This window comes from Athene cunicularia, assembly GCF_003259725.1.
Source record: "Athene cunicularia isolate RWA chromosome 3 unlocalized genomic scaffold, athCun1 chr3_part1, whole genome shotgun sequence".
NCBI lineage: Eukaryota > Metazoa > Chordata > Aves > Strigiformes > Strigidae > Athene > Athene cunicularia.
Window position 1 is genome coordinate 118,194,160 of NW_020799097.1, and position 27,570 is coordinate 118,221,729.

The window sequence follows — 27,570 nt, forward strand, 5'->3', positions numbered from 1 at the left end:
AGTCCTGGTCTTAAACTGAGATTTCAGTGCTTATGTATTCTTGTCTGCAACCATTTTTATCCATATTCTCGCATGTTAAAATAGAGCTGTTAATTTTTATATTCTGTGTAAGGATCTTTATTTTGTTTTACTTATCTTTGTGATCTTTTAAGATCTAAATAATTCTACCATTGTTACAATATACAACTCACCTTGCTATTAGAAATTACATATCCATCAAGATAGGGTGTCTGGGGAAGGCTTTCAAATAAACAAGAACATAGGAGTTTTTTATTCTGACTTTCAGTGTTTAAGTGATTTGTGGTTTTGAAAACTTCAGCCTCTATCTGTGCCTAAATCTTTTCCAGTCTTATTTACTGATGTTAATACCATATAACTGAGCAGAATCTTATGCTTCTAAGAAAATAAAAAATTCATGTTCCCTAGGGACATTGCCTCCCTCCCCCCACCTTTCTTTTTTTTTTCTAACAGCATCTGAATATTTCCAGTTAAATTCACCGTAAAAGGCAGAAAGTCCTTTTTGAGGCAGAGGGAATCATATAGTCCACAGACACTATTAAGAGCAGTTAACTAAATATGTTTGCAGTGTATTTATGTACAGGCAAACATTATTTCTGTAAAAAAAAAACCAAACAAACAAACAAAAAAAAGCATTACAACTGTCATGGCATTGATTGACATATTTATTAATGATTGCATGTAGGATGTGCTTTATTTTTAAAAAAAGTCCTAACATGTCACAAAGTATTTATTAAAGCATAGACATGAAATTATATTGGGTTTTGCTTGCATTGCAGTTAAAGTGATCAAAATACATTTTCATTCATCTAAATTGTACTGTTGGTCTTGTGTTATAGATTTGCTTGTCGTATTGAATTTTCATTAGAATTTTCACTTATGATTTTGTGTTTCTTGTCCATTTTTAACTCTCCTTTAGTCTTGGAGTGGAGTTGGTCCTTTTCTCATAGCTTGATATGAACCAAAATGCAGATTTTTACCTCCATTAGCATACAGGCTGTACATGAATTTTCACTCCTGTAATATTTATGTTTTAAATTGAGGAGAAGTAGTATACCTAACTTCAGTTAACTCTTTATGTAGTCATATAGAACCTTACCCAAGAAGCCTCCCCCCTGAAATGAGTGGTGCCAGAACAATCTCCAGCTATGGACCAAAATTCTGAATTTTGCATGGATCAATTTTAATGTACATAAATGGTTTTCTGTGTTTTTGGAAAAGGAGCTTTTTCAGTTCTTAGGTTGCTGTGTTTTGACACTTCAGTCCAAAACTGTATGAGATTCAAATACACTCATTGATCCATTTCTTTTTTCACAAGACAATTTATTGAGCAGTGCATTTGAAAAGGAAATTAACTGTATCTTAGTCATATCTTGATTAAGAATTTTGTCATTAACTTACAATTATTTTTTATGTGACAAAAAACATTAAATAAATGCTAACTTAAATGTAGGTTTCTGTGGTAAATTTAAGTTGAGATATACTAGTGTTTATGAAGTTTTAAATAAACTGTATCAATACTTTCCTAGGTATAGACCTTATTCCCCAAGTGAAGATAGAAGATTTGAAGCAAATGAAGGTAAGTATGGACACAAGCTTTTCAAGATGCATTCCTCATTATTTGTTTAAAGTAGCCAGGATTTTATCTAGTTAAAGTCAATATAATAGCAGAAAAATTGATCCAACTTCTCTTTTTGCAGGCTTATATAAAGCATTTAAAGAAACAGCAGAAAGAACTGAATGCCTTAAAGAAGAAACATGCAAAGGTATGATCATGAAGAGCTCTCTGAGCGACTCATTCTAGTTAAAAAAAGTTGCAGCACTCATGAGCACAGACAGCTCCTAATGAGATTGTAGGGGAAAAAATGAGGAATGGTAGCTGGACCACCAAGAAAGGCATGTGTGTTTTAAATGTGCTGGAATATGCTCCAGTGAGAAAATCATCCCTTTATCAGCCATGTGTCTGTCTCCCTGAGTTTTGATGCACATTTGTTTGATCCCTATAAGCATCCAAAGCTCACCTTTTTCAGGGAATGATTTTATCTAGCTCTCTCTTGCATGACATATTGACCGGGCAGCTTGGAAAATAAGGCAGTAATGATGTTGAGAGGGTGCTGCATTGAAAACGGGGACTGGAGAAACTGCAAAATCACCAGAGAGAACTGGAATGTGTAACTGAAAAATGAAATGCCCTATTCCTTCTCACTTACATCGCTTCATAGTCGGCTTTTTGCTTGGTACTCTTGGCAGTGATGTCCCAAATACGTACAACACTGTCACAAATATACTTTACATTAGAAAATCACAGCCAATTTTCTCCTGCCTTTGATCATTAGAAAACCATCGTTCATGTTACAGAAAGAGGCATAACAAGGGAAGAAAGTATCTTAAGTTTTGAATTTTGGTTGTACATACAAATTAATGAGGGGCTTTTGGGGCATTTATTCCCTTGCTCTCCTTGATAGCAGATTTCATTGCAGGTCTGATGTAATGTAGTTGTCTGGGCATTTTCAGTATCAGTCTTTGTGTTTATTTTTATGACTGTTGTTTGGGCGTGGGACTTTATGTCTGGACAATGAAGTATGAAGAAATTACTTTCACTAATCAGCACTTTTGTAGCGCTTTTGGTATTAAAAATAGTATAAGAAAATGAAACAGTTACATTTCAGGCTCCCTACTGACTCCATACAGAAGGGAAACGAGCGATTTCTCCATTTTAGTGTGTGCAGAGCTGACACTCAAGAAAAAGTCTGTCATCCACACTTCTGGGCATGGACAGTAACTAGACCTTCATAGGGTTGATCTGTTAGGGGGCTGCTTATTTTTAAACACTACTTTCTCGTTCATTGGACAACATCCAGCAGTTCGCTATAGCAGCTTTTTGCAAATGAAAATGGTACCATGGTTACGTAGAAAACAGCCACACTCGATGATCTGTGTCCCAGATATATGTGACCCACAGTAGTGTAAGGATATCTGAGCCAAGACTGCACTTGCTAATGTTAAAAAAATTGATCCATCTGTTCAGGCTTGCACTTGCTTCCTCTAATATGAGGAAAAAATTGCCAGCCACAATCTGAAAATGCTGTGTGCTCAGGAGGGCTTTCAGCATTAGCTCAAGCACAGCTATTTTAGGTCTGAGCCAGCCTGTGTCCTGCTGGTCTTAAGTACAGAGTGCAAGTCTGTCCTAACAAGAAAGTGCCTGTCTAGAGCATGCCTTGCTAAAGGCTCCAGTAAGGGCGACTTCTTCAGTTCGGAGAGGAGTGTCTAAGCAGAAAAGTGCAGGCATATTAGCTCACAGATGGTCATAGGGAAGTGCTTGGTGTACTCATCACTGTTTTCAATGCATTTGATCAGCTGGGATGGACTGGGAGAGCTTTGCAGTCAGTTATCCATGATCAGCTTGAGGAAGCCTGTGTATTAAGCAGACTGAATTGAAGTTCCAAACATAGGTTGACTCTCATTTAACCACAGACACCCCACAGATCTGGAGGAATAAGTAAACAGAAGGGAATTTTTTGTGTTGTTTAAGGTAACAAAAACCCAATACTTTTCTGTCTGATGTTGGAAAATGCATTATGGAAAATGAATACATGCAAGTGTAGAAGAGAGGGAAGGTTGAGAGGAAGGAGCTCTGATATAAGCAGTGTAGGAGCTAATCTGTAGCCCTGGGCAGAGCTAGCTAAGGAAGATGACAGCAGTAAGGGTCCCTTTTACTGACAGCATCCGCTTAGTGCAGAGAAGTATCAGCAGCTCCACTGAAATGCTGGCTGGCAGAAGCTGGTTGCTCTGTATGAAAGCGCATATCAGCATCTGTTTTCTCAGATTATGAGATTGTTAGAGACACTACATTTCCAGATTAATACAAAAATTAACCGGTGCCAGTCTTTTCAGGATGCGACACTCTTTGATGCTATCTTTCTTTTTATTTACTTCTGTTCAGTGTTTCAGCCATTTTGACTCCAGTGGCACAATAAAATTCTCCTAACATCCCTCTGCATATTATCACTAATTTGTTTTTCCTACATGGCATAGCTCCTTACAACTGTAATACCTGGTATACACACATACACACAGAGACACATCACACACTGTGACTTGACTTTACGATGGTTTTGTTACTCATCCATCTTTTTAAGAAAAAGTTGTTTGCGCAGGTGGAGGTGAAGTCTTCACTGTTGCTTTTTTGCTTTTGTGTAGGAAAGACAAGACAAACAAAAAATCTAGTCTAAGTCGGGTAGAGATCATTAGATTGGAAGAAAGGTCACTCTTCTTAGTATCAATCATTACTAGTCAGCCAGTCTGTGACTGATAGAATTAAATTTGCCCATTTCCTAATGTCAGATTAGTGGCTTGCAAAAAAAATGCAGAATTTTGGTATTCACAAAGTCTGTGAAGAGTTAGTTGAGATTTTGCTCAGGATTGAGAATTATGTATGAGATACATATATAAAGCTCTACAAAGATGGGACAGTGCTTTTAAAGAAATCTGGAAGGACTGTAAGAGAATAATAGAGCAAGTAGTAATTAAAGGCAAGATGAACTGTAGCAAATACTGGAGAAGTGTCAGTATTTCACAGCAAGTTCAGTTTCAGAGTCAGTGTGCAAGTATAGTTTCTCTGCTTCAGAGAATCATAGAGAAGGTTGGCTTAGAAGGGGCCTTTAAAGGTCATCTCGTCCAACCCCCCTGCAATGAGCAGGGACATCTTCACCTAGATCAGGTTGCTCAGAGCCCCCTCCAACCTGGCCTTGAATGTTTCCAGGGATGGGACATCTACCATCTCTCTGGACAACTGGTGCCAGTGTTTCACCACCCTCATGGTAAAAGATGTCTTCCTTATATCTAGCCAGAAGAAGCTGTTCAGTTCTTCAACGGAGCTGTTGCCTCTAGTTTTTGAACCAAATCCTCTGCTTAGTTTGTGGCCTGTCTATGAAGGAAGAGGCAGTTGAAGTGTGGAGAATAAATATTCTCCAAGCTGGTTTAGTCTCTGCAAAGGTAGGCTGGCCTGAGTATTATTCAGGTAGCATTGTGCTGCTGTTGGGATTGCTGAAAAACAGATGATTGCTCTTGTGAGCAAAGAACACAATCCAGACCTCAGCCCATCGACTTGCACTGTGAAGTAGATTCACCTAACAGGACATTCTGCATCTGGAATAAGGCAGATCACTGTGAGAAAGTACGCAAAGAATGTAGGACACAATTCTTTAAAAGGGGGGAGGGAAGCCCAGAAGTGGGAAGCTAACACAGATTTCTTTGATGATACCATGAGAAATACAGTATTTTTATGGAGGCACATGTTGAAAGGATTATATGTAAATCTTTGTACTTAACTCTTAGGGCAAATTCTTTGTCATCTGTTGGACAGTGAGCAAAGCTGGTCCTATAAGCTGGGACAGGGAGAGGAAAGAAATGAGTAAGTGTCCCTGTCAAAAAATGGATGAGCTTCCTCAAGAATCCTCACATTCACAAAAGGAAATGGGGAAAAAAATGTTACTTTTAAAGAAATGACTGTCAGCGTTATTTTATTGCCTGAGATTACTGAGGTGCCACAAGAATCAGTGGGATCTGAGAAACTGGTGCCAGAAGGCGTCTGGGATTCTGTCTGTATGACAGATTACATCGTGGTCATGTTCTGTCACTTTAAAGTAGATAAGTAGCTGCTGCGAGGAGTTTGAAATTGTTGAATTGTGTTCTTTTACATCATCTATAATACTGCCATTATTTAAAGGACAGTGAGGCAGTAGTGGCAAATTCTTCAAAAGTACAGAAAGCAACAAAGATACTCTATCCTTCATGGGTCTGTTTAAAATCCAGGCATGTGACATGCACCTTTTTGACACCGTTAGACAGGCGTGCCAGCAGGCAAACCAGAATACTTTTGTAGTGGCACTTCTTCTGCAAGATATCAACATCTGATACTGTAGTATTCCTTTTGTTTGACTTTTGAAAACCAGTGGCAAATTAACATAATGGTCACGATCTGAAAAAAAATTTCATGTTAGCAGTAACTTTCTCATGAATCTTAGGTCTGTTAACCTGTGCTTCTGGTGATTTTGCGTCCAGCCACTTCTACATATTGCAGAAATGTTTTTCTATAAACAATGCATTCATAAAAATGCCTACACTGAGCAGCTTCTGAAAGTACTTCTAGACTACATTCCCTGAAGTAACTTTAATCTCCCAGTATGAATATTAAATGTGCAGCTGCAGAATGGCTGATGTGTCTGATGTCCACTGGTTTATATCTTTTTTATCAAGTTAGATCTTCAGCACTGGCTAGATGAATGATCTGGGGTGCCATCGTGGGTAGATGGTCTATAAAGGCAAGGAGATGTGCATATGTAAGTCTCAGTCACTGTTTTAATCTATTAGCAGCCTGCTTCCATGGGCCCCTACTGAATTTTAATATTTTGCAGGGATGTCACGTAGTTTTTGTGCTGCTTGGGTTAGACAGAAGAGGAAGGATACTGAGGGATTATCTTGATATATTCTCTAACAGTCAACAGCACAACAGATGATTGTGATGTACAGTTCTAGCAGTTTCAGACAAGACAGTGATAGTCACAAATGTCCCCTTAAGGAATTTAATATGGCCATAGACAGTAACCAGAATTTGCGTATTTACCACCCAAAAATATAAATCCCAGAATTCATCTCCTGCATATTTATATTGACATTGCATATATGTGCTGTTTGAAATAAAGCCTAGTAAAAAAAAAAACAAACCAAACATAATGATCTTAATTTCACAATGCAAAAGCAGCAGTACCAAAGACTGTGGGACTCTAGATTATTAAAGTTCTGCAAAATGGGTTGATGATTTGGAAATGATAATTTCTTTTTCTCTGTTTCCTCATTTTCATATTCTGTAATGAGAATCCTCCAGACCATTTTTCAGTTATATGCAGGAGTATTTGTATTGCTTCAAAGAGATACCAGACAGGAATATCACTTTGCATCATAGGAACTTACTTCCTCTTCTCTTAAATAGACTGAATTGTGATTTCCACCCCTGCCCCCCCCAGTGGAACTACATATGATTCTTTACTTTTCCACATGGATAATCGTGCTGTGATTTGAGTCTAGTTATATCAATTAGGTGGCCTCTCAGAACCCTGACTTCAGTCTGTAGTATCATTAAATGTGGTTTGTGAACATACTTGTGAACTCAAAACTGAAAATTCACTGGACTTGAGGAAATTATGAGACCCCCAGCTGAGGACACTTTTATCTGCAAATATATTCTGGACCAATAGAACACATTACCACCTGAAATTTTGTTTGCATCTGAAAACAAAATAAACTGAGGGTGTTTTAAGATGCTATAAAACAAACTCCTATTTCTTAGAATCTTGACAGAAGTTTGGGATGCAGAAGTTTGTGATAAATTTTCCTTTGAGCATTGACAGAAAATCAAACTAACATCAGCTAACCCATTTTAAATAGTGTGCCAGGGGTTGAAGGTCCTACAATTCAAGGGACCTCTGGTAGGGTGTTGCCTCCTAGTACTCTTTGTGCCATGCGTGTGGAGGTTGTTAGTAGCCTGTCTTCCTCTTCAAGCTCTTTATATTGTGCACGAACAAATGCATGTTCCATGAACTGGAGGGGGAGGTGGACTAGGGAGGGAATGAGGGGGTTATATCTGTTTCAGATACAAAATAGAGTTGTGCATGAGCAGTAAGTAGCAGGAGAGAGGAGTCTGCAAAAATTACAGTGAGTTTGTGATAAAGCGAGAAGGCATAAATCACTGTTGTCCTGAGGGAAAAGCAGGGACTCTAGCTCTATGTGATATGCCCTCGCAGATGATGGAGGAATGTCACATGAGTGGGCAGATGTCTCATGCTTTGCAATGTTTGCGCTTAGTCTTTTATAGCAAGAATTGTATTGTCTCTCTAGGGGAGAGTGGGTAGTTTGAGAGCTGCGCTCAGTCACTTCACCTCTGGCTGGCTGGTGCTGTCAAGCTTATGTCATTCTTTTCACTGTCCATATTTTGTTCCTACTTTGTTAGTCAGTGTAAATACTCCCTGGTGAAGCTGGCATGTTTTCATGTTGATGGAGTCTATTTGTTCCCCTCATAAATCCTCTGTAGAACAGAAAATTCAGTTGCCCACTCTAAATACAAAATTTGGATGCTGTGCGTGTTCCCCAGGGAAGTGCTTGGCAGATGTTGGAATGCTCAGGTACAGCCCAGGGATAGATTTTTAAAAGCATCATAAAATTTATATTAATGTTTTGGTAAAAGTGAATATAAAACTCTTTAATTAGTATTTTTAGAGGAAGAAACAGTGATAAGACAAACAGGTGTATAGAAAATAATAACAAAGAGCAGTAGAATAGCAAGGGTAGAATAAATGCAAAATGAGCTATAAAACAAAACAGAGATAAAGCCCTGGAAGAGGCCATATTAATTAATGCAAGGCCTTTTGTCATGATTAGATAAAATGTGGAGTAATTGGATATTAATAAAACAACATATATTAACAAACAGCAATTTTTCCTATTGTAATGTAAATTCAATATTTACTGCTCTCTGTGGTAGTTAAATATTTGCATCATTATGAGCAGCTGTTCTGATAAAGGAGAATATGAAGTCAAGTTCAATAATGAAGTCTACTTGTGAGCACTAAGCGAAGCGTGTTGTTTCTGGTACAGTCTTGTAATGGAAAGGAACTTTGTGTGTGTAACATGCATTAGTGATGCATCTTTTCATCATGGCAAAAGTTTTTTCCTCACCTTCCATAGATAACCTTCTCTGCCACTTCATCAGTGTAAGTCACATAACTACAGTAGGGACAGCAGGTTAGCGTTGCTGCATAATACTCCACAGGTAGTCCTATATGTCCAGTTTATCAGCATGTGTTGTATTATTTGGAGGGGAAAAAAACCAGCAGGCAATGGTTATTTGCAGTCTGCATGTGTGGTTGAAAGTCATCCTGCACAACTTACTATGGCTTGCAAAGGGAGATGCTCTTCAACAAGGTGGAATTTCATAAAAAGTTTGCTGCTGTTATTAGGGGTCACGGGCCAGATCTCCAGAATGTCAGTTGTTAATGCTTTGATTTTTAGCTAATGTTTGGACATTTGATTTTTAGGCCAAGGGGCTAGCACTACACCTCGGTATGAGATATGTGGAGAACGGGGGGACTGGGTTGAGTTTTGTTCTCCTCTGCATTCAGAAACTTTGAATTCTACGATCTGAGCTTGTAAATCTGATTTTGGACATTTGTTCAAAAAGTTAAAGGTTTTTCCCTATCATTCTTTTGTTTTAAGGTATACCATATGTTTAAGGTCCACTACAGATTTTCATCTGTCAAACAAAGAGGAAATGTTTTAGCACTTAATGGTGGAATATCTGGAACCTTTAATAGCAGATGGCTAAACCAGATTAAATTCCATTGTCAAAGTTATCTGTTCATACACTGATATTTTTACACTGTAAGAAAACTAAACATTAAAAATCCAGCAACCTAATTGTAAGGTCCTACTGTTTTCCAGGAGCACAGCGCTATGCAGAAGTTGCACTGCACACAAATTGACAAAATAGTGGCACAATATGATAAAGAAAAGGTATCATACGAGAAAATGTTAGAGAAGGCAATCAAGAAGAAGGGGTAAGATATTATTTTAAAATTGTTTTTAGACTTAAAATAGATTTTTATGGTTTGTGGTCTGGAATAAAACACTCATAAAAAGGTCATTCAGATGAATGAATTGCAGCTTGAACCAACATCAAACTGAGTATGAGCTGCTTGAAGGCTCTAGCAATGGGCCAGAAATGGTGTACTTACTCTGCCTTTCTCTAGTTCTCTTCTGTCAGAGTTTTAAAAGTAAAAGCAAAGGAGTTGCCTCCAATTTTTATTTCTGTGGTCTGATCTGGTCTCACTGCATTTCCCAGGGAATGACACTGTTGTGTTCAGTGAGAGCAGACTAAGGTCCTCAATAGCTCTAATGACCAGAAAGTAGCGATGAATTGATTTTGGGGAAAAAACTGGCTTCTAAATCCTGAATGGTTTAGAATAATAGAATTTTTCTGTGCTGTCAAGTTCAAGTTTCTTTTTAACAAAAAAACCTTCAGATCCTCAGATAGGGTAAATCTCTATTAGTCCTTTGACTTCAGTGAAACTGTTCAGGTTTGCATTAGCTGATGGCCTGGAACATTACCTGTGTGAATCTCTTAATTGTCCCAGAAAAGTTCCTGCAAGATACCAGTGACTTGAATAAGATGTCCCTCGTACAGTCCCATTTGGAATTAGGTAGCAGGACCTGCTACCTGCGTTACTGCTGTTGTGAAATCTGGCAGCAGATTCTCCTCTGCACCTCTCACCTTATGACTGGCATTTCACTGAGACAGCAGTTTAACCTATAATACTGTGACCTAAAGCAGGAATTATGTTATTTCATTCTAGATGAAGCTATGCTAATAGTTAGCCTCAATTTCATATTGTTGTCATCTAGCAACAGCTGGCAACCAGCTCGTTGATTTCTGAACATAGATGCCTCTTTGGCATTGAATTTTTCTGCAGATATTTTTTAGTTTATAAATTATTTGGAATGGCAGTGGATTTTGGATGTGCATGTTATAAACTTGCAACAGAATATAGATAGAACTGTCAGAAGTAAACAAGGTAAGGAGAATAAATTATTAAAAGCTCACAAACTCTTTAAAAAGCTCCATTTGTGTTGTGGGTTTTTTTTTTTTTGTCCAGGAAAGCAGAACTGTAAGCACCCAAATACTTCTAATCCAAGTAGTTCCTTCCAGAAAATTACAGAGAGTGAACTACTACAGAACTACTTCATTTAATGTGTCTTTAATTCAATTTCCATTGAATATGACACAGCAAAAGGCTATTGATGTAGCTGGATTTAAAATTATAGTCAGGGTATTTACTACATTGTCAGTGAACTAAGCCCTTGGACAGTGCACTGTAATTATCATGGGTGGAGAAGGGCTCTTCTGTGCTCTGGTATTTAAGAATCTTTTCTCAGAAGAGCCATGAATTGCTGTTGGCCTGAGAAGAAGCGAGTGCTTCTCCCTGCCTAGGTAAAACAGCAGATGAAGGTGTGTCAGAAAGTTAAAAGTGGTAATGGCTGTGTTTGCAGTAAATAGTGGAAAGCACTGGGTAACAATGTTTTCCAGAGTAACCCCAAATGGGACAAGTACAAAAGTAGTTGATCGTTTGATTCCTAGTTTGAGATCACTTCGTTGGCTACTTGTAGTGTCTTGTCTTAATTTTATATCTCTTCCTTCATGGGTGCCAAAGCCTTTATGATCATTTTAATTTATCATAAAAATGTATATTAAAAAAAAAAATATTTGGGAAAGACTACTCCAGAAGCAGATTCAATAATACACAGCAGACACTGTTCCTCACCATGACTCCATACTTTCCATGGACTGCAGAGCTCTGTCATCTGATGGCTCTTCAGTGTTACAAGAATACCTATTGGTATCTAATCAACAGCCAAATCAAATCCAGTATTAGCACAGACTTTCTGTGTTGAATTCCCTATCAAAGTCTTTTGAGGGATTCCTCCAGGGTCATTGTGTATGCAGCCCTGAAAGCCCATTCAGCAAGGTACTTAGGCACACACTTCTCTTCACCCCAACTGTGTGGTGTGTTTAAGGGCATGCTTAAAAGTGAACACATTGGTTGAGACTTAAAGACTTTATTGAACTGAAATGATCTGATGAATGAGGGGTCCTGGGTTCAGTGAGTAGAGCACATGCTCCATTTCCTTGGCTTTAATTTTGGAACTTTTACGAGTAATAAAAGTTGTAAAAGAACACGTAAACTGTGTTTTCAAGGCCTTCATGTTGAGATTGTCAGATACTTCCTGAAAAAAAAGGCGCTTTGATAGGTCTGTAGAAGACTTTCTTTTCTGACTTTGTTGTGCAGTTTTTTTTCATGGTCCATTTCTGCCACATGGTGTGACAAATGTCAACTGCATATTGTTCAGCAAAGTAGAATTTTTTTAATCACATGCTAATTCACTGACAGATGGACAGGATTTTGTTCCCTGTGCTATTTCTGTCATACACTTCAAATGCTTACAAATCTCAGAGAGGCTTGTGGGGATACGTATGCTCATGTTCCCTCCTGAAATGGAGTTGAAGGCACATAACGATCCTTCTGATTTATCAGGACTGTCCCGAAATTCAAGTGTGTGTGTGTGTGTGTGTGTGTGTGTGTGTGTGTGTGTGTAAGCATGGGCATGTAACACGGGTTTGGGCTGTCAGTGGGTATTTGTTCCCAGCTGTGACTCAGTGGTTTAACCATCACTGTGCCACTGCAGTTGGGGACAATTCTCATTCTGTCCAGCCTGGCTGGAAGTTGCCTTGAGATATAATGAAAGCTGCATTTCCAGAGAAGGGATCAGCCTGGTGGTTTTGATGTCTGGGATTCTGAAAAGTCCAGTGATTGAACCAATTAGGCTAATTTGGGATAAAATCTGTTTGATTCACCTAAGAAGTGGTCTTTTTCATAGTGTATGACAAATCATATATGAATTATAGCCAGACTCTGATCGCAGCTACCCACGTGCATAATCAAAGATGCTTTCCAGCTGTTGTGTGGGGTTTGGTTTTTTTTCAGGCAGAGGTAAGACTGGTCAGAACCTGTGTCTATGGCTTACATGACTTCCAGAGTGTCTCACAAATGAGTGTTAGAAATCTCTACCAAAATTTCTTTGCTATGACTAGAAAATAAATGACTAGTCCTTCTGGTGGCCCTTGGGAACACAAGGTACATCACACTGCTATTTCCTGGTACTGCTTGATGATAAAATTTTCTGTTAATTTCCATGTTTAGCAGTACCTTGATATTAAAAACTATTTAAACTTGTTAAGAGTTACATAAATCTCCTTTTCTAGAACAAACATGGATTAATGTTACTGCAGTCAAGCAATAACCATTTTTATTAGGGCCAGCTTCAGATGATAACATTACTGTGGCTCCATCCACTCAGTGGAGTTACACCATGTTACATCAGTGGATAATCCGACACAGAAATATTACAGTGATATTAAATTAGACTCCTCTGAATATATTATATTATTCCAGACAAAAACCCAATGACTTCCAATGTGTTCATTTGTATTCTGTTGTAAAAACCCTTCACTGCAAAAAAAGGAACAAGCAGATTGGTAAAGATGGAGCTTGTCAGCCTTCAAAAATTTATTGACTTTGGTGAGACAGCAATTGAAATTCCTGTTGTAGCTCCAGTGGAATAGTTTTTCTGTACATCCATCCCAGCTAAGTGTGTGGCCCAAGTAATTTGGTTTAGTGAAGGAAATTCTCTGGATGAGAGGTTGAAGTCATCCATCTCCTAACCCACAGGCACGTCAGGGGAGCTTCAGTATGGGGCTCTCTGCAGGCATTTTTCCAGCCTGTTCCTTAGAGTTGTGCACTCCTCCAAAAAAGCTTTGCAACTTCCATTCAACCCCATTAACTCTATCCAAAAGCAGAGGCTGTGTGCTGTATTCAGCTAATTGCAGGAGTGAGGCCTGTCTTTAAGATTTCTTGCTTTCCAAGTCATGTAAGGTATCTAATAGCTTGGATTCATCCACGTGGGTTGTGTGGTCTGCAAGGGTAATGAGGCCCCCGTCTTTGCAACCCTTTCACTTCTGTTTTCTCACAGAGAAGCACTCACACTTTCAATAGGCATTCAAATTTAGTGTGTCCAAATTGCCCTGTAAGGTAGCTATTCAAATTACTTTTTCTCTGCCTTAAACTAAAAAAAATTTTAAAAAAAAAGTAGCAAAAATTACTTTTAAAACAGAGGGTAAAATCATGGAACATCAGTGAATATGCCTGTAACTTTTCTGGCAGAAACTGGTTTCTCTCTTGGCAAGGTATTTTAAGCCTGGAAAAGGAACCAAGTACCATAAATGGAGATGCTTGACATATCCTCAGCAACAGAATAATTACTGGGCCAATCTAGAATTAATCGCGTGGTGTTTGAATTGAATGATCATTAATCCAACAATATTTTGTAAGTTGTGAATAAATTGCCAGAAGAAATAATTTCATTCCAATACACTGCAGCACTTCAACTTTGATTAACATTTTAATTAGTAAGAGCTGACTGAATGGGAAGATGTTTAACTTGTGGCACACATTTGCAATTTTCCTTTTTTCAGAGGAAGTAATTGTCTTGAACTGAAGAAAGAAACGGAAATTAAAATTCAGACGTTAACATCAGATCACAAATCTAAGGTAAGCAAACAGCCAATTTTAACACACGCAACATCTGAAAGGGAGATTTTGAGACCCAACTGGCAGTTAATTTTCTTGGAAGCATATGAATGATTTTCAGCAATAATAACATGTTGAAAAGAATGAGCATAATCGAGTGTCTAAAAGAGTTTCCTAAAAAATTGTAAAAAGCAACGTCAATTTCCTGCCCTTTTCAAAATTAGTGAAGAAATTGCCATATTCATGCCTCATGAAACTAAACCGGTCATTTGTGTCAGTTCTAGCTAAACAAAGAGATGAATATATTCCGTATGAAATTTGGATGCTAAATGCTTTCTCAAAATACATACATAAAGAAGTTTCTTTTTCATTTTCCCTCATTGTCACCATGGACAACACTTGCTAGTCTGTTTCTCAGGGAAGGAAGAGTCCAAGTTGCTCTTGAACCATGTGTTTTCTTATTTCTAGTATTTTTTTTCCTACATTGCTTAGTTGTATTGTTTTCTGCAAGGTACTGGAGAATAGAAATGCTCTGAGACTCAACATCAGTTCATTGGTAAAAGCTGTTCATTTGTAAAAGCAGTTCATTTGTAAAAGCTGAGATTCATGGCTCACATTGAGTTGCTGAGTGCTGCTTCCTCTATACTTCTGTACCACTGCTATGCTCACTGACTTCATATTTCTTTTGAAAGTTTTATCTACCACCTGTTGACATGCTTTCAAGTTTCTGAAAGATACCCAAACTAATGATACATCCATGTACAGAATGATCTGCAGGGAGAGGAGTACAGGGTACTGACCACAAGAGAGTTACTGTAAAAGCTGACACTTGTGAAGAGAATCAGACAAGTATAGAAAAGCAACCACATCTCTGAGACTAGAATAAAGTTATTTCCGTCTTTTCTTCTCCTACTTTTATTCTTTGGTATTATTATTTCATGTGAAGAAGATCCTGGTTTTCTAAACAAGGTTTCTTTTCTTGCTGCCTGCTCAAAGATGTAGAAAAATACCCAGAAATAAAACCTCATGTACTCTTTTATCTCCCTATCTCCTCCTATGAAAATTCCAGAACTGTTTCCTTAAATAAAAGCAAATTAGTTGAAAACTGGGAGGGGGGGAATCACTTCTTAGTGAAATAAACTCTCTGAGGAGCACTGTCATCCAGACATAAGCTCCGAAACTCATTTGAAGTTACACTGTGTAGAAGATTCTTAGCTGTGATCTCTGCTTCTCACCTGTGTCATTCACAGTCTGGAGTTAAGAGGTGTGATTTGTACATAAAGGGACAACCAAGTGTTCATTAATATTTCAAATCCAATAAATGTGATTCATGTTTTCCCTTTCCACAAATATATGCAGTTTCTGAGCTCTGTTCCTTTCAAAATCCTGCTTTCAAACTGGTTCCCTTCAATTTAATCCATACCTGGAAAAAAGATTGATTTTTGTCCACTCCCATGTCAGGTTTTAGGATGACATTTTCAAAGGAGACTTAAATGTAAGGTCCTTTGAAATGCCAAGCCTCTGTATGTTAGATAATTCCCAAAGAAATCTTCTGCAAGTCATCTACCTCTGTGGGTTTCTCTAGGCCAGGGATTTTCAGTTATCATGCTCACTGTGGCTCCATCAAAATCATCCAGATTATGTACCTATTTTAGTATTCTCATAGACTTCTTTTGTTTCAATTGCCATGTGTGAGCCCTTGAATTATTCCTGGAGATCATTCAAAGGTTTGCAAGCAACAGGTTGGAAAACAGTGCTCAAGACCATAGGGAAATTAACTTTTCTCCTAGATGAAGGTAGGTACAATTAAATTAGATTAAATTCTGAGATTCTGAATACATTACACTGATATAGTGGGAGTTTGATTAATTAACAGTTGTTCAGCATTTCTCAGCATTTGGCCCACTAACTTTGATATCAGGTTGTACTATAATTCAGCTTTAATTACAGCTCATGTCCTTCGGTGCAGCTCTTGTCACAACATGCATGTACGCTTTTAGCACCAGAGAGACCTTTTCATCTACAGAAGTCTTCCTGTCATGAGGAAGCATCCAGCCCAAGTTTGGCATAAAATATTTAAATTAGATCTGAATGTCCCAATGTGTACTTCACACACAATTAACCTAGCAGATGCAAATTACTTCCCTGCATTAGAAAAGTAGGTCCCAATATCAAGCAGGCAGAGGATGAAAAGAAAAAAAGGAAAGATTACTTCAAAGATTATTCCTGCTTGAACTTAGTGACTAAACAAACATCTTGCATATATGCTGTGCAAAAGAAAGTTCATTATCAAGATTTTAATTAGTCTCTTAGGTCTAGTGTAGGAACAGATTAAAGGACAGGATTGCAAACACAATCTGTAGAACAGGAAAGAGAGAAGTTAGCTAATGGTTATTTTTCCTGTCCTTTTGGATAAGCAACACTGCCTTAATAGTGGAAAGTAGGACAAGAGCACAGTGAGTGGAAATGTAATCGTCATTTTAAGTATGATGCTAATAATTGGAGAAAAGCGGGATGTACACTGAATTTACTACATCTGAACTTTGAAGCATATCACAGATCTGCAGCATTATTAGATTTCAGGTGATTTAATGTTCATGAGTTCTAAGGTCATGTGAATTGGAGTCAAATCGGGTATTTCAAGACTTGTAACTTGTGTTTGGCAAATCCTTACACCCTTCTCATCAGGCTGACATCTTGCTCTGCCTGAAATCAGACTTCTAGCTTGCAGGATATTTAAGAAAATAAATCTTTTCCTTTCCCACCCCTAGAGAAAACTTGTTTTACAAGGGGCTGTGCCTGCTTCTTAGACTGTATGCTGATGAAATTAATAGCACATCACTAGCACATCTGCCCCTGAACACAGGCAGGTTTTTTTATGATTCTTACCTCCTGTCTTCTCAGATTTAAAGTACTGTAAAGTATCACCATACTTAAGCTTCCGTGCAGGTTTCTTCTTTGGGAGTTGGAATCGATCCTCATGGGCCCCTTCCAACTCAAGATACTCTACGATTCTTTGGTATCAGTGTACCTGAGATACAGGATTCCTGCCTTTGTGTTCCTCTGTAGTGTATAATATTAACCATTTAAAAACAATGATCATGTTATTCATTTGCAATGTGCCCTTGAGTCACTGTTTCTCTGCGTTTGTTTGGGCTTTGTGAAAGCTCTTTTCAATTAAGTCACTAAATACTTGATTTCACCATGGCTTCCACTATTTATACATTTATTTGTTTCACTATTTCATTAAGTCACAATTCTTTTTTTAGGCAAAGATTGTTTTGCATTTCATTTACAGCATTAGGAGGCTTTAAGTAAAAGCACACTCTGATTTACTGAAATACCTGCCTGCCCTTTTAGAGCAATGTAAAATGCTCTTACTAGGAATCGGATCTCATATGGTAATACCCCTGCACTTTCTAATACTTCGGTCTGAAACCCAGTCCGAAGTGGCAGACTCTATGGAAGAGTTGCACTGCATCAGGCAGTGGAGGAGAATACTTGGGCAGCTCTGTCACAGTTCCCACTACGATTTTATTGATGTTTGAAAGAGGGCAGAGCCCAGTCAGAGCATTCTCTGCAGGAAGGCAATTTGAATCACAGGTCTGTGTAAGGAACCATGTGTTTGCTCCTGTGTTGAGATGTGTGCTACACAGGTGTAATTTGCTGCTGGTTCTGCCTGTTTCCTGGGTCATATAATAGCACTTGTCTCTTTAAAATATTAACGCTTTTTAGCATTGTGAACATGGAAGTTTTCTGGGTATGTGATCTCTCTTCTGCTGTGGTCCCAGTTACATCCAGTTGCTCAGGACTTTGGATCTACCTGTACCTTTTTTCTCCAAATCGTGGAGGAGCTCACTCCATCTGAAAACTCTGCATTGAAAATAAATAAGGAATGGGTTTTCCTGAGTACTTCAGCCATGACTGACTTTTAGCTCCCCTGAAGTTCACTCTAGGTGTCCCTGGGGGTTGATAAGCCGAATGAAATCACTCCTGAGAGGAGATTCATGCAACCGAACTGAAGTGTCTAGTTGCTTGAGGTCCTTTTGGATATAGTAGAGGCATCTCCAAACAGCATTTCGGTGTGATAAATCCTGCTTTGAAACTGCCCACCTTTTCACATCAGTAATACAAGGAGCTTCAACTAAGCTTGGTCCTAACTTAAGCGCCTTAGGAGGGTTCCAGAGGTGAGCTGGAGTGTCTGGCCCTTAACCTTTCAAATAGTCCATCTGAAAAATGAGTCTCTCTACCAACATCCAGGCATTTATTTTGACCCATTTTAAAGTTGAATCCTCATGTTTTTCTGGTTCTGAAGGCAGTACTGCCTTATGAACATCTTATTAAAGATACTACTCCTACTGACTGTTCCACATTCTTCTGTGTATTTATCACTTCATAGTTGATAGGCTCTGGCTTAGTAGTACACTTATTTACATACACAAAAATAAGCGTGGCTCATTTTGCTGGAAGTACACTCACTCTTAAACACCCTGATGAATTAGACATATTAGTCATACCAGTTTACCAATCTCCTGCCTCAAAATGCTTTTATTGTTTCCTGACAGCTGCAAAAAACTCCAGGTAGCTCCTATCAGCTGCTTCTGCCTCCAGTTCTACTGCTTTGATATGGGACCACTATTTAGCCATAGTTAAGTGCAAGTCTGGCTTTTGGGTTGTGGTGGTCTTTTTTTTTTTTTTTTTTTTTTTTTTTTTTTTTTTTTTGTGTCCAGTTTTGTTATTCAACATTAGCTCTGTGCAGGAGGGCCTTCAGAGGAACCTCTACAGGGCAGAACCGAGACTGGGGCTGTTAAGGGTCCCCTCTTCTTTCACTATCATCAGTGGGTGCAGAAGAGTCTGTTCCACATTATGCAGAGCCCACATGTGGGCACACACCTAAAATACTAGTATTGGTCTCTCACTTTCTGAGCAATATGGTGGCAATTTATGATTTGAAGAATAAGGTTTAGCTTTCATAAAAGATGACCCAGATGCTATTAGTCACCATAGTAGCAGTTGAAATGACTACCTGAAAACAGGTTTATTGTGAGGCATATTTTGTATACCACTTATGAAAAAGTAGGATAGCTTGTCAAAATATCCAAAGATATTAAAGGATAATAAAAATACATCTTTCTATTAGCTTCTTTTCAAAATCATTGAATGAAATATATTATTATAACAACAACTCTGGTGATTTAGACTTCTTCGTATTGTCTTTTTTTTGGGAACATTCCAAAACTTTAATCTCATTATTCTTGTAAGTCTTGAGAGATAAGCAAGAGAGGACTATTTGTCAGATTCCCTGCTGACTTAATGAATATAAAACAAAGATACGTAGCCCATCTTCAGAGTCAGGTTGTATTAAATACAGGATTTCTCTGTAAACTGACTGTGTTTGTAAAACTGTCTCCACAAAATCAAAGACTGCATTTAAGCCCTTAGAGAAATCTCACTCACTAGTGGGATTTCTCCGTTGTTAATTTCAATTAACAACGGTTTTCTCCGTTGTTAATTTCAATGCTTTTAATATATATATTTTTTTTCTTGGCAACCAAAACGTGAAACTGTTTTATTATCAACTCAGTGTTACAGGAGGTTTTAAAATAACAGTAGTACAGTCAAGAGCATAAGTGCAGCCAATTTACTCAGGGCACTTCAGATAATAGAGTCCTAATAGTAGGGGTTGGTTTACAACTATATTTATAATACCCGATGTTGTCCTTGGTGGTTTTGTTACTCTGTGAAGCAACTTCATTTGTGTAGCTTCATCTTTCACAATTTTTTTTATGATTGTCTTTACATCATCTTCAGCAGTAGTAATAGTGATCTCCTAGTCTATCTGAGAACCTCTGGCAAAGCTGCTGTTTCTTCTCTACAGGTCAAAGAGATTGTGGCACAGCACACTAAAGAGTGGTCTGAGATGATCAATACGCACAGTGCCGAAGAGCAAGAGATCCGTGATTTACATTTGAACCAACAGTGTGAACTACTGAAGAAACTGCTGATTAACGCTCACGAACAACAAACCCAGCAGCTAAAATTTTCACATGACAGGTGAGCAGGGCAGCACTACCCGATAATGAGGGCTTGGTTTATCTCTGCTTTGTATGATGGCTTTGTTTCTTGTGTCGATAGCCCCTGTAAAAGATACTGGGCTTGTATGCATGGTAGAAGTAAAAGAAGGGATCACACAAGGATTTGATAGATGCAGGAATGGGTTTCTTAACTGGTTTAGATTATCTGAACTTCATTAAAGTCAGCAGATGCGATGAAGCAGTGGTAGTTTGCATCAGCTGTGGGTGTGCTTAGGCTTCTGCCCAGGAACTTCAGTTCAGAGGCTGGAGACTGAGAAGTATCAAGTATGGAAATATCCTTTAGAGTTGCGAGCAGTCCCAGAGACATGTGTGTATACCATTGGTGATTATAAGAAAGATCCATGAAAAAGTCATGTCATTAAAAAAACAGGTGGCAGGATAAGCTACATTATACCGATGTATTATCTTCATACAATATCCTGTAATAATCACCGAGAGTACAAAAGATATTGCATGACACTACTGTCTTGTTGCTTTTGTAATTACCCATCCTGCCCATTTGAAATTAAATAAAATTAAATACATGTCATATACATAGTGTTCAAAATGTCAGTAATGAATAATCTTTTTAATTCTGTGATCTATTATGCAAAGAAGCCTAAAAGCATATGAATGCAAAATGTGTGTGTACATACATATATATTCATATGTAATTATCCTCAGCATCTTTCACATAAAAAGCATGGGGAAAAAGGAATAAATAAATCACATTTGAAGAAAGAATTGAAATTATTTTTTTAAATTCCTGAGTGAAAAACAGCTTATCTTTGCATCAGAGAGAACACATGCTGGGACCTGCAAGCTTTCCATCCAACAGAGAATTGTCCCAGCAAAAGGCTTTTAGTGAGCTCATCTTTATGTTAATCTCTGTGTTAACCCACCTATTCAAGCAGTTCTGCAATACATACCCAGTCAAAAATGAAGCCCAAAAATTGTTAAATTATAATACAAATGCATTGTTCAAAAGATACTAGCCAGAGGAAGGTGCAGTCCTCCTTGGTACTGTATCTCTAAATTATACCTGTCTGCATCAGCCCAGAGAAATCACATCACTCTTTTTAAAAAGAGTCCTGTCTTCTGTCCTATTGGAAATTCACTACAATGCTTAGAAGATAATTCATTAATATGTAGCCTGTGAAAGTAAGTTTTTTGTTTTCTTTCCCCTACATACTTCCTCCTTCTCTTAACTTTGCTGAAGACTGTCATTGTAGGCAGCTATTCTATCTACACTGCGGGAGAGTTTAATTTTTTTTAAAGCTTTTTTATCATAGTTTGTGTCTTTGGGTTTAGAATTTCAGTATCTATATTGTTTACACAGCCTTATATAATTTCTTGTAAATGGTTCTTGTAGTCTTAGTAATGCATCTTTTTCTCTTATTAGAAATCATTTGTGTTCAGTCCATGTATTGTTGTGTTTTCAGAGCTACTAAGAACCAGACCTGAAAATCTACATCCTGATAAATACTGACAACTTTTCTTCTCAGCTGTCCCAGACCTTCAAAAATCTTTCTGCTTTATTCATTGCAATTTAGTGTGCTTTTGCTTATTTGGGAATTTGGGAAGATAAAATAACACATTAATGCACTTCACTGTCACCTGAATGTGCAGACTGGGGACTTTCCTGTTTAGAACAAATTTAAGACTGTGTCTGAACCTATGAATATTTCAGAAGAATTTGGAATGTGAAATATTGAAATGTGAATAATAATGCCCCAAAGAGACTTTACACTTAATCATTTGTAAACTTTTTTATAGAATATATTGTGTGGGGGAATGTGTATGCATTTTTATGTATAGTTGTATGTAATAGCCAAGAGACAACTCGGGTAACCGTAGGAAAAAAAGATCTATCTGAGAGCAGTGTGGGAGGTGGACCATGCTCTCAGCATGCTGTTCTCACTGCTTGCCTTTCTGTGAGCTGAGGTAATGAGCTAGCTATCACAACAGAGGACACAGGGCGAGGAGGAAAGATAAGTAATCTAAAATGATGTAGTTATCTGCTGTAGGGTAGAGACTTTCCCTCCATGTGCAGTACAAAAAGCAATTACAGTTTGTGCTTTGAGCTCATTTAAAAACAAAGCAGAAGACAGCAGATACTACTAAAAATCTGAAGCTTATTGAACTCCGGGGATGCTGTGCCCCCTGCCTCCCCAGGCTTGGGTTAGCTTTACTGACTTGGATGTAGTGAGCTTGCAGCATTTCAGGAATTGGGGATGGGAAGCTGTTATTCGCAAGCATCATGTACTCCAGATAAAATAACATGAGAGAGAAAGAAAAATTAAATGTGGTGGTTTGTTTTGGTTTTTTTTAATAGAAGAAGAGATTTCTAGTCATAAAACAACACTGGTGACATAAAATGACATGTTAATGCATTTTAGTATCATCAAAATATATGTATAAATTCCAAGGATAGATTTACTGCTTAAAGTTATGTACCCCTTTAGAAAACACGTTTGTATAAATTTCAGAGTTGCTGTCAGTATGACACAGTAGGAAACCAGCAGTTAAATCTTGCAGCTTGTGTGCCACGTTTTTCAGAATCCTTTTTCTCTTTACCATCCTGGCTTGTCTACTTTTGCCAGTTAACTCTGGCTGTAGGCATCGCCACTGCTGGTGAGTGGGCATGTGGTCTTGAGTGGTGATGTCATGCTGCAGCCAGGTTGAACGTGAGACCTGACATGAAGCCCCGTGCCAGGCAGTTGAGCAGCGAACTGACACTAGAACTTTGTCCCCGTCTTTGAGAAGGGCTGTTTTAGAAAGGAGTGGTCCCTACAAGCGCTTCTTGGTGATTATAAAAGGAAGATAAGATTTTTCATTTCTTCTGTTAATAATACCTTTTATTTCTTGCAAGCAGTGCAAAGACCCTGGAACTACCTGAAAGGAGGTTGCGGAGAACTGGGGATCAGTCTCTTTAACGAAGTAGTAAGCAATAGAACAAGAGGGAATGGCCTCAAACTGCACCAGGGCAGGGTTAGACTGGCTCTTAGGAAGCATTTCTTTCCAGAAGGGGTTGTTGGGTGTTGGAATGGGCTGCCCAGGGCAGGGGGGGTTCCCCATCCCTGGAGGGATTGAAGAGTCAGGTTGACCCAGCGCTGAGGGATCTGGTAGAGTTGAGAACTGTTAATGTTGGGTTGATGGTTGGACTGGATGATCTTCAAGGTCTTTTCCAATTCTGTGATTCTATGAAGACCCAACAGCAGTGCAACTCAGAGCTAGATTATAGTCTGCAGAATAGAGAAACAGTTGGATACAGATGTGTTGGCTTTTTCAGCCATATCCATGGCCAAAGCCTTATTTTGAAATCATCAGCATTGCACAAAACTCCTCTAATCCTCTTCCTTCACTCTAAAATTACATCTGGTGCATATAGACTAAATCGATTTGAATACCTACACTTCACTTTTTTCATATCCTTAAGCACAGTAATAAAAATAAATTATTTCAGTACAGCTCTTAAGATAGTGTGCTTAAAAATTACTTCAATGTAGAAATAAAAAGCTTTTATTTGGAGAAACGACTGTCGGAATGCAATGTGCTCTGACACAAAATTTTTTTAGAACCCAGTCTAATTTTTGCTGTGATACCACTGCTTTTAAATCTGTATTCAGGAAATGTTTCACCTTATGAACTCTTGGAGAGAGAAAAAACAAGCTCTGCATTTCTTCTAATAACAATTTCAAACTGTGGAAAATGTAAGTCACGGAACAAAGTTTCCTCATGCTACTTAATGATTAATGTCTTTTAGAGATGAAAGAAAGCTAAAACAGGTTCAGTGACAACATTTCATTAAACAAAGCACTCTGTTCTGTGTTACACCCCTCCTTTTTGCATACAAAATACGTAGAATTTTGGGTTAATAAGTACAATAATTGTTTAGCGCTCTACTTAAGATCGTGTCTAGAAGAAGAGACTAAGGCACTGCATTGCCTTGGATGGGTAACTTTTAGATGCTTATGCCATACTGGGGACTTTACAATCTGTTATTTGCTGCCTAATTTCCAAATATAATTCCTGTTTAAATAAGCACTTAAGATCTGGAGCTGCAAGAGCTGGAATGCTAAGCTGGCAGAAAGCAGGAGCTAGCCTTCAGGGATGCCTTTTTGGAGCTTGACTGGCTTACATGTGACAAAAAGCCTTCCACTCAGAGTTCATAAACCATTTCTGAAAGTCAGCATCTGTGCCGTTACTCCCAACAAAGAAGCATGATTCTTTTCAAAACAACAGGATATTTATTTTCTGGTTTTCTACTACGCTGGCTGAAACACTGAAGAGGTTTTCCACCTCCTGAGTCAAACCACATCACTCAGGACATTACCCCTGGAAGGTGATTGCCACCCTCCTGTTAAAGCTTTCTCGTTTCACAGGAAAGGCTACGAGGTTCACTGAGCCAGAAGGAGAAACTGAACACAAGTCTGACCATGGTATAAACCATAGGGTTCTTTCAGGCCCAAAGTAGAAGTCTTAAAAGGAAGTCTCTCAGCTCATAGCACAACTAGCGAGTATTACTACTTTTCATATTGCAATCATGTTCTGAGTGCAGGATTTGTACATTTTTTTTAGCCAGTTTTAGAAGACAAATTGCATTTTCTAAATGGCTGATGATAGCTCATACTTGGACAACTCATATGCTAGGGAGAAAAGAGTATTTTATACCCTTTTGTATCATTCGAAGTGTAAAAATACTTTTAAAATGATCTTTCAGATTATATTCTCTGGAACAAATGGAGATTTCTGAATACTTGCTCAAACTGTGTAAAGTCTGCCCAGAGGAAGGCAATTTTCTTATGGTTTGTTCTTTCCTCTTCCTTAGTGCTTTGAGGACAAAATTTAACCACAGCCTAGAGTAATATTAAGAAACCAACCTCAACAACAACTGCATCTTAGGCATTAATGACTTTGTTTGGTTTTGCCTAGGGAAAGCAAGGAAATGCGTGCCAATCAGGCTAAAATATCTATGGAGAACAGCAAAGCCATAAGCCAAGACAAGTCTATCAAAAATAAAGCTGAAAGAGAGAGGTAAGTATCAGATCTCCCTTCTTGAGAAGGAAGGAGTTCTGTCAAAGGCTGACAGGTGAACTCATGGATTAATTCTATTAAAACCATGCTTTTATCTATGGAAACAATGCCCAACTAATGATTGTGCTGAATATCTTTTTAGATGACCATTTTAGGAAAAAATGTTGCTTTTCTTATATTCATCCTTTTAACAGATGTAATGATCTGAGCAGGGAAATAAAAAAGTTCTTTATACTCAGCTATGACTGACTGGTGCAGGTCTAATCACACTATTAAATTGAAACACATCAATAAGAATTTTAATGATTGTACTTTGCTGTTGCTTTTTAAATGAAATGAGGGCTATACCAAAAAGGGAATCTGAGGTTTGGTTCTGGTTGAAGTTAGAATAACTGGAGAGGCAGCATCACTAAAAACACAGGAGGTGGTGCCAGTGAAAGTCTTTCTCCCTCATCTACTGATAGCACAGAGGGGAAGTGGAACAGAAGGAAGGAGTGCTGAAAGTGATGATAATCAGCAGAGAGGGTGATGGAAGATAGGAGTGAAGAAGCAGGAATGTACTCCACAATGGCACACGTGTTTGATTCTCCACTTGTGACCCGGGCTGCAGCTCTGTCCCTCGTTTTGTGCTGGCAATGGAGACCTGGCCAGCATCCACGTTCAGCCGACCAAGGGCACTGCTGCACTTGTACAGTGGGTTGCTCACAGCACGTTTGGGGATGACAACCTGAACTGACTTCAAAGATCAGAGACACAGTTGCCAGTACCAGCAACTGAGATTTTTGGGAGGATTACTCTCCATGATAGCTATTTTAAGTTTCTTCTGTTTACCCTAAAAGTTTCTAAATAAATAGATAAAAGCAGAGTCTATGTGATGATGTCTTACAAGCCTTCAGGGCTTCCCCTTCACTTTGGGCTTGCCATCTGGCTCATTCTTTCCTCTTCTACATTCCCTCATTGACACTGGGCTATTTTGGTCAAAAAGGTTGAATTTGATCCCACTGAACTAAGTCCCCTGAGTGTTACACAATCCTAGCTCATCAGGAAGATGAGTTGTCAGAGCCCTCAGTAACTGTATGCGTAGTTAATGTAAGACCTCCACTAATGACTCCGAGATAAATCTGTTCCCAGATTTGAAAACAATCTGAATGCAGTCCTGGCTTTCAGGCTTTGCGATTAGCCTGATTCAGCTCTTTGAACTATTTTTGGTATATTCCGTGGTGGAAGAGACACTTTGTGGTTAGGTATTTTATGTAATTATTAATTGTATACTTATCTTTTTGCTTAAATAACAGCTTTAAGAACCTTACAACTTTGGAAAGGTGTAACTTCACTTATGATCGTCAGATGATTTTTCTATTACTGCAGTTAAGAGATGTAGCGCTCTTTATATGCCAAAATAAATTGAGAACAGAGTGCAGTAAGGGATACACAATGAATTAAACTTTTTTTTAAAGTTCTTTCCACCACTCTTGATTAAGGGAAAAAAAGCAAACTTCATTCATAACAATCCTGGGGGTTTTTGTTTGGGTTTGGGGTTGGTTTTTTTATTTTTCAAGTTTTCAATCATACTGTCAATGTACTTAGAAACCTTTAAGTGGAAAGGTGTGTAGCCAGAGGAGTGTACAATTTGCCATTACTCCCACATGGTACAGATAATCAGAAACCAGAATATACCTTATGTGTTTGTGATCCTCTTTATTGTAGCTTTTGGGTTGCTTTTTTTCCAATGAGTCTTCATGGACAATGTTTGCATTTTTTTAGGCGAGTCAGAGAACTGAACAGCAGCAACACTAAAAAGTTCCTGGAAGAGAGAAAAAGGGTAACTATAACCTTGACAGAGTCACTGGGCACTGTTTCTCGATATTCATTTTCATTTCTCTGTGTCGAGAGTCCAGCTCTAGTAAACAGACATTTGTCCTTACTTTGTTCCACATACTTGTAGTGTAAAAGATCTAACATCTATGTAAGAGGAAGCTATTTTAAATTCACAAAATTACTCTTCATTGTTGTGTATTTACTGCTTTTGTGTAATATATATGTAATATGTATGATATAAATATGTTATTATATTAATAGCTCTTAAGATTGGATGATATAATAGGCCTCCTGTGATCTTTTGTGCCATCCAAATGGGGCAAGACAGTGTATATATGAGTGTGTTTTAAGTAAGTTGTTATCTGGCTTGTTAATAATGTTACGTTCTGCCCCCCCCCCCCTCTTTTACACTGTCAGGACAGAGTCCT

General features: G+C 38.2%; 1 protein-coding gene across 11 annotated transcripts in view; it reads left to right on the plus strand.

The window, feature by feature from the left end:
* PLCB4 (phospholipase C beta 4) overlaps positions 1–27,570 on the plus strand; it is a 199,978-nt gene that overhangs the window by 165,435 nt on the left and 6,973 nt on the right. For all 11 annotated transcript variants that reach the window (XM_026845082.1, XM_026845083.1, XM_026845084.1 and 8 more), the window contains 7 exons: positions 1,548–1,597; positions 1,719–1,784; positions 9,514–9,629; positions 14,159–14,234; positions 20,092–20,267; positions 25,223–25,324; positions 27,089–27,146. In XM_026845082.1, the coding sequence (XP_026700883.1) occupies positions 1,548–1,597; positions 1,719–1,784; positions 9,514–9,629; positions 14,159–14,234; positions 20,092–20,267; positions 25,223–25,324; positions 27,089–27,146 (644 nt within the window). The remainder of the gene's footprint in view (positions 1–1,547; positions 1,598–1,718; positions 1,785–9,513; positions 9,630–14,158; positions 14,235–20,091; positions 20,268–25,222; positions 25,325–27,088; positions 27,147–27,570) is intronic.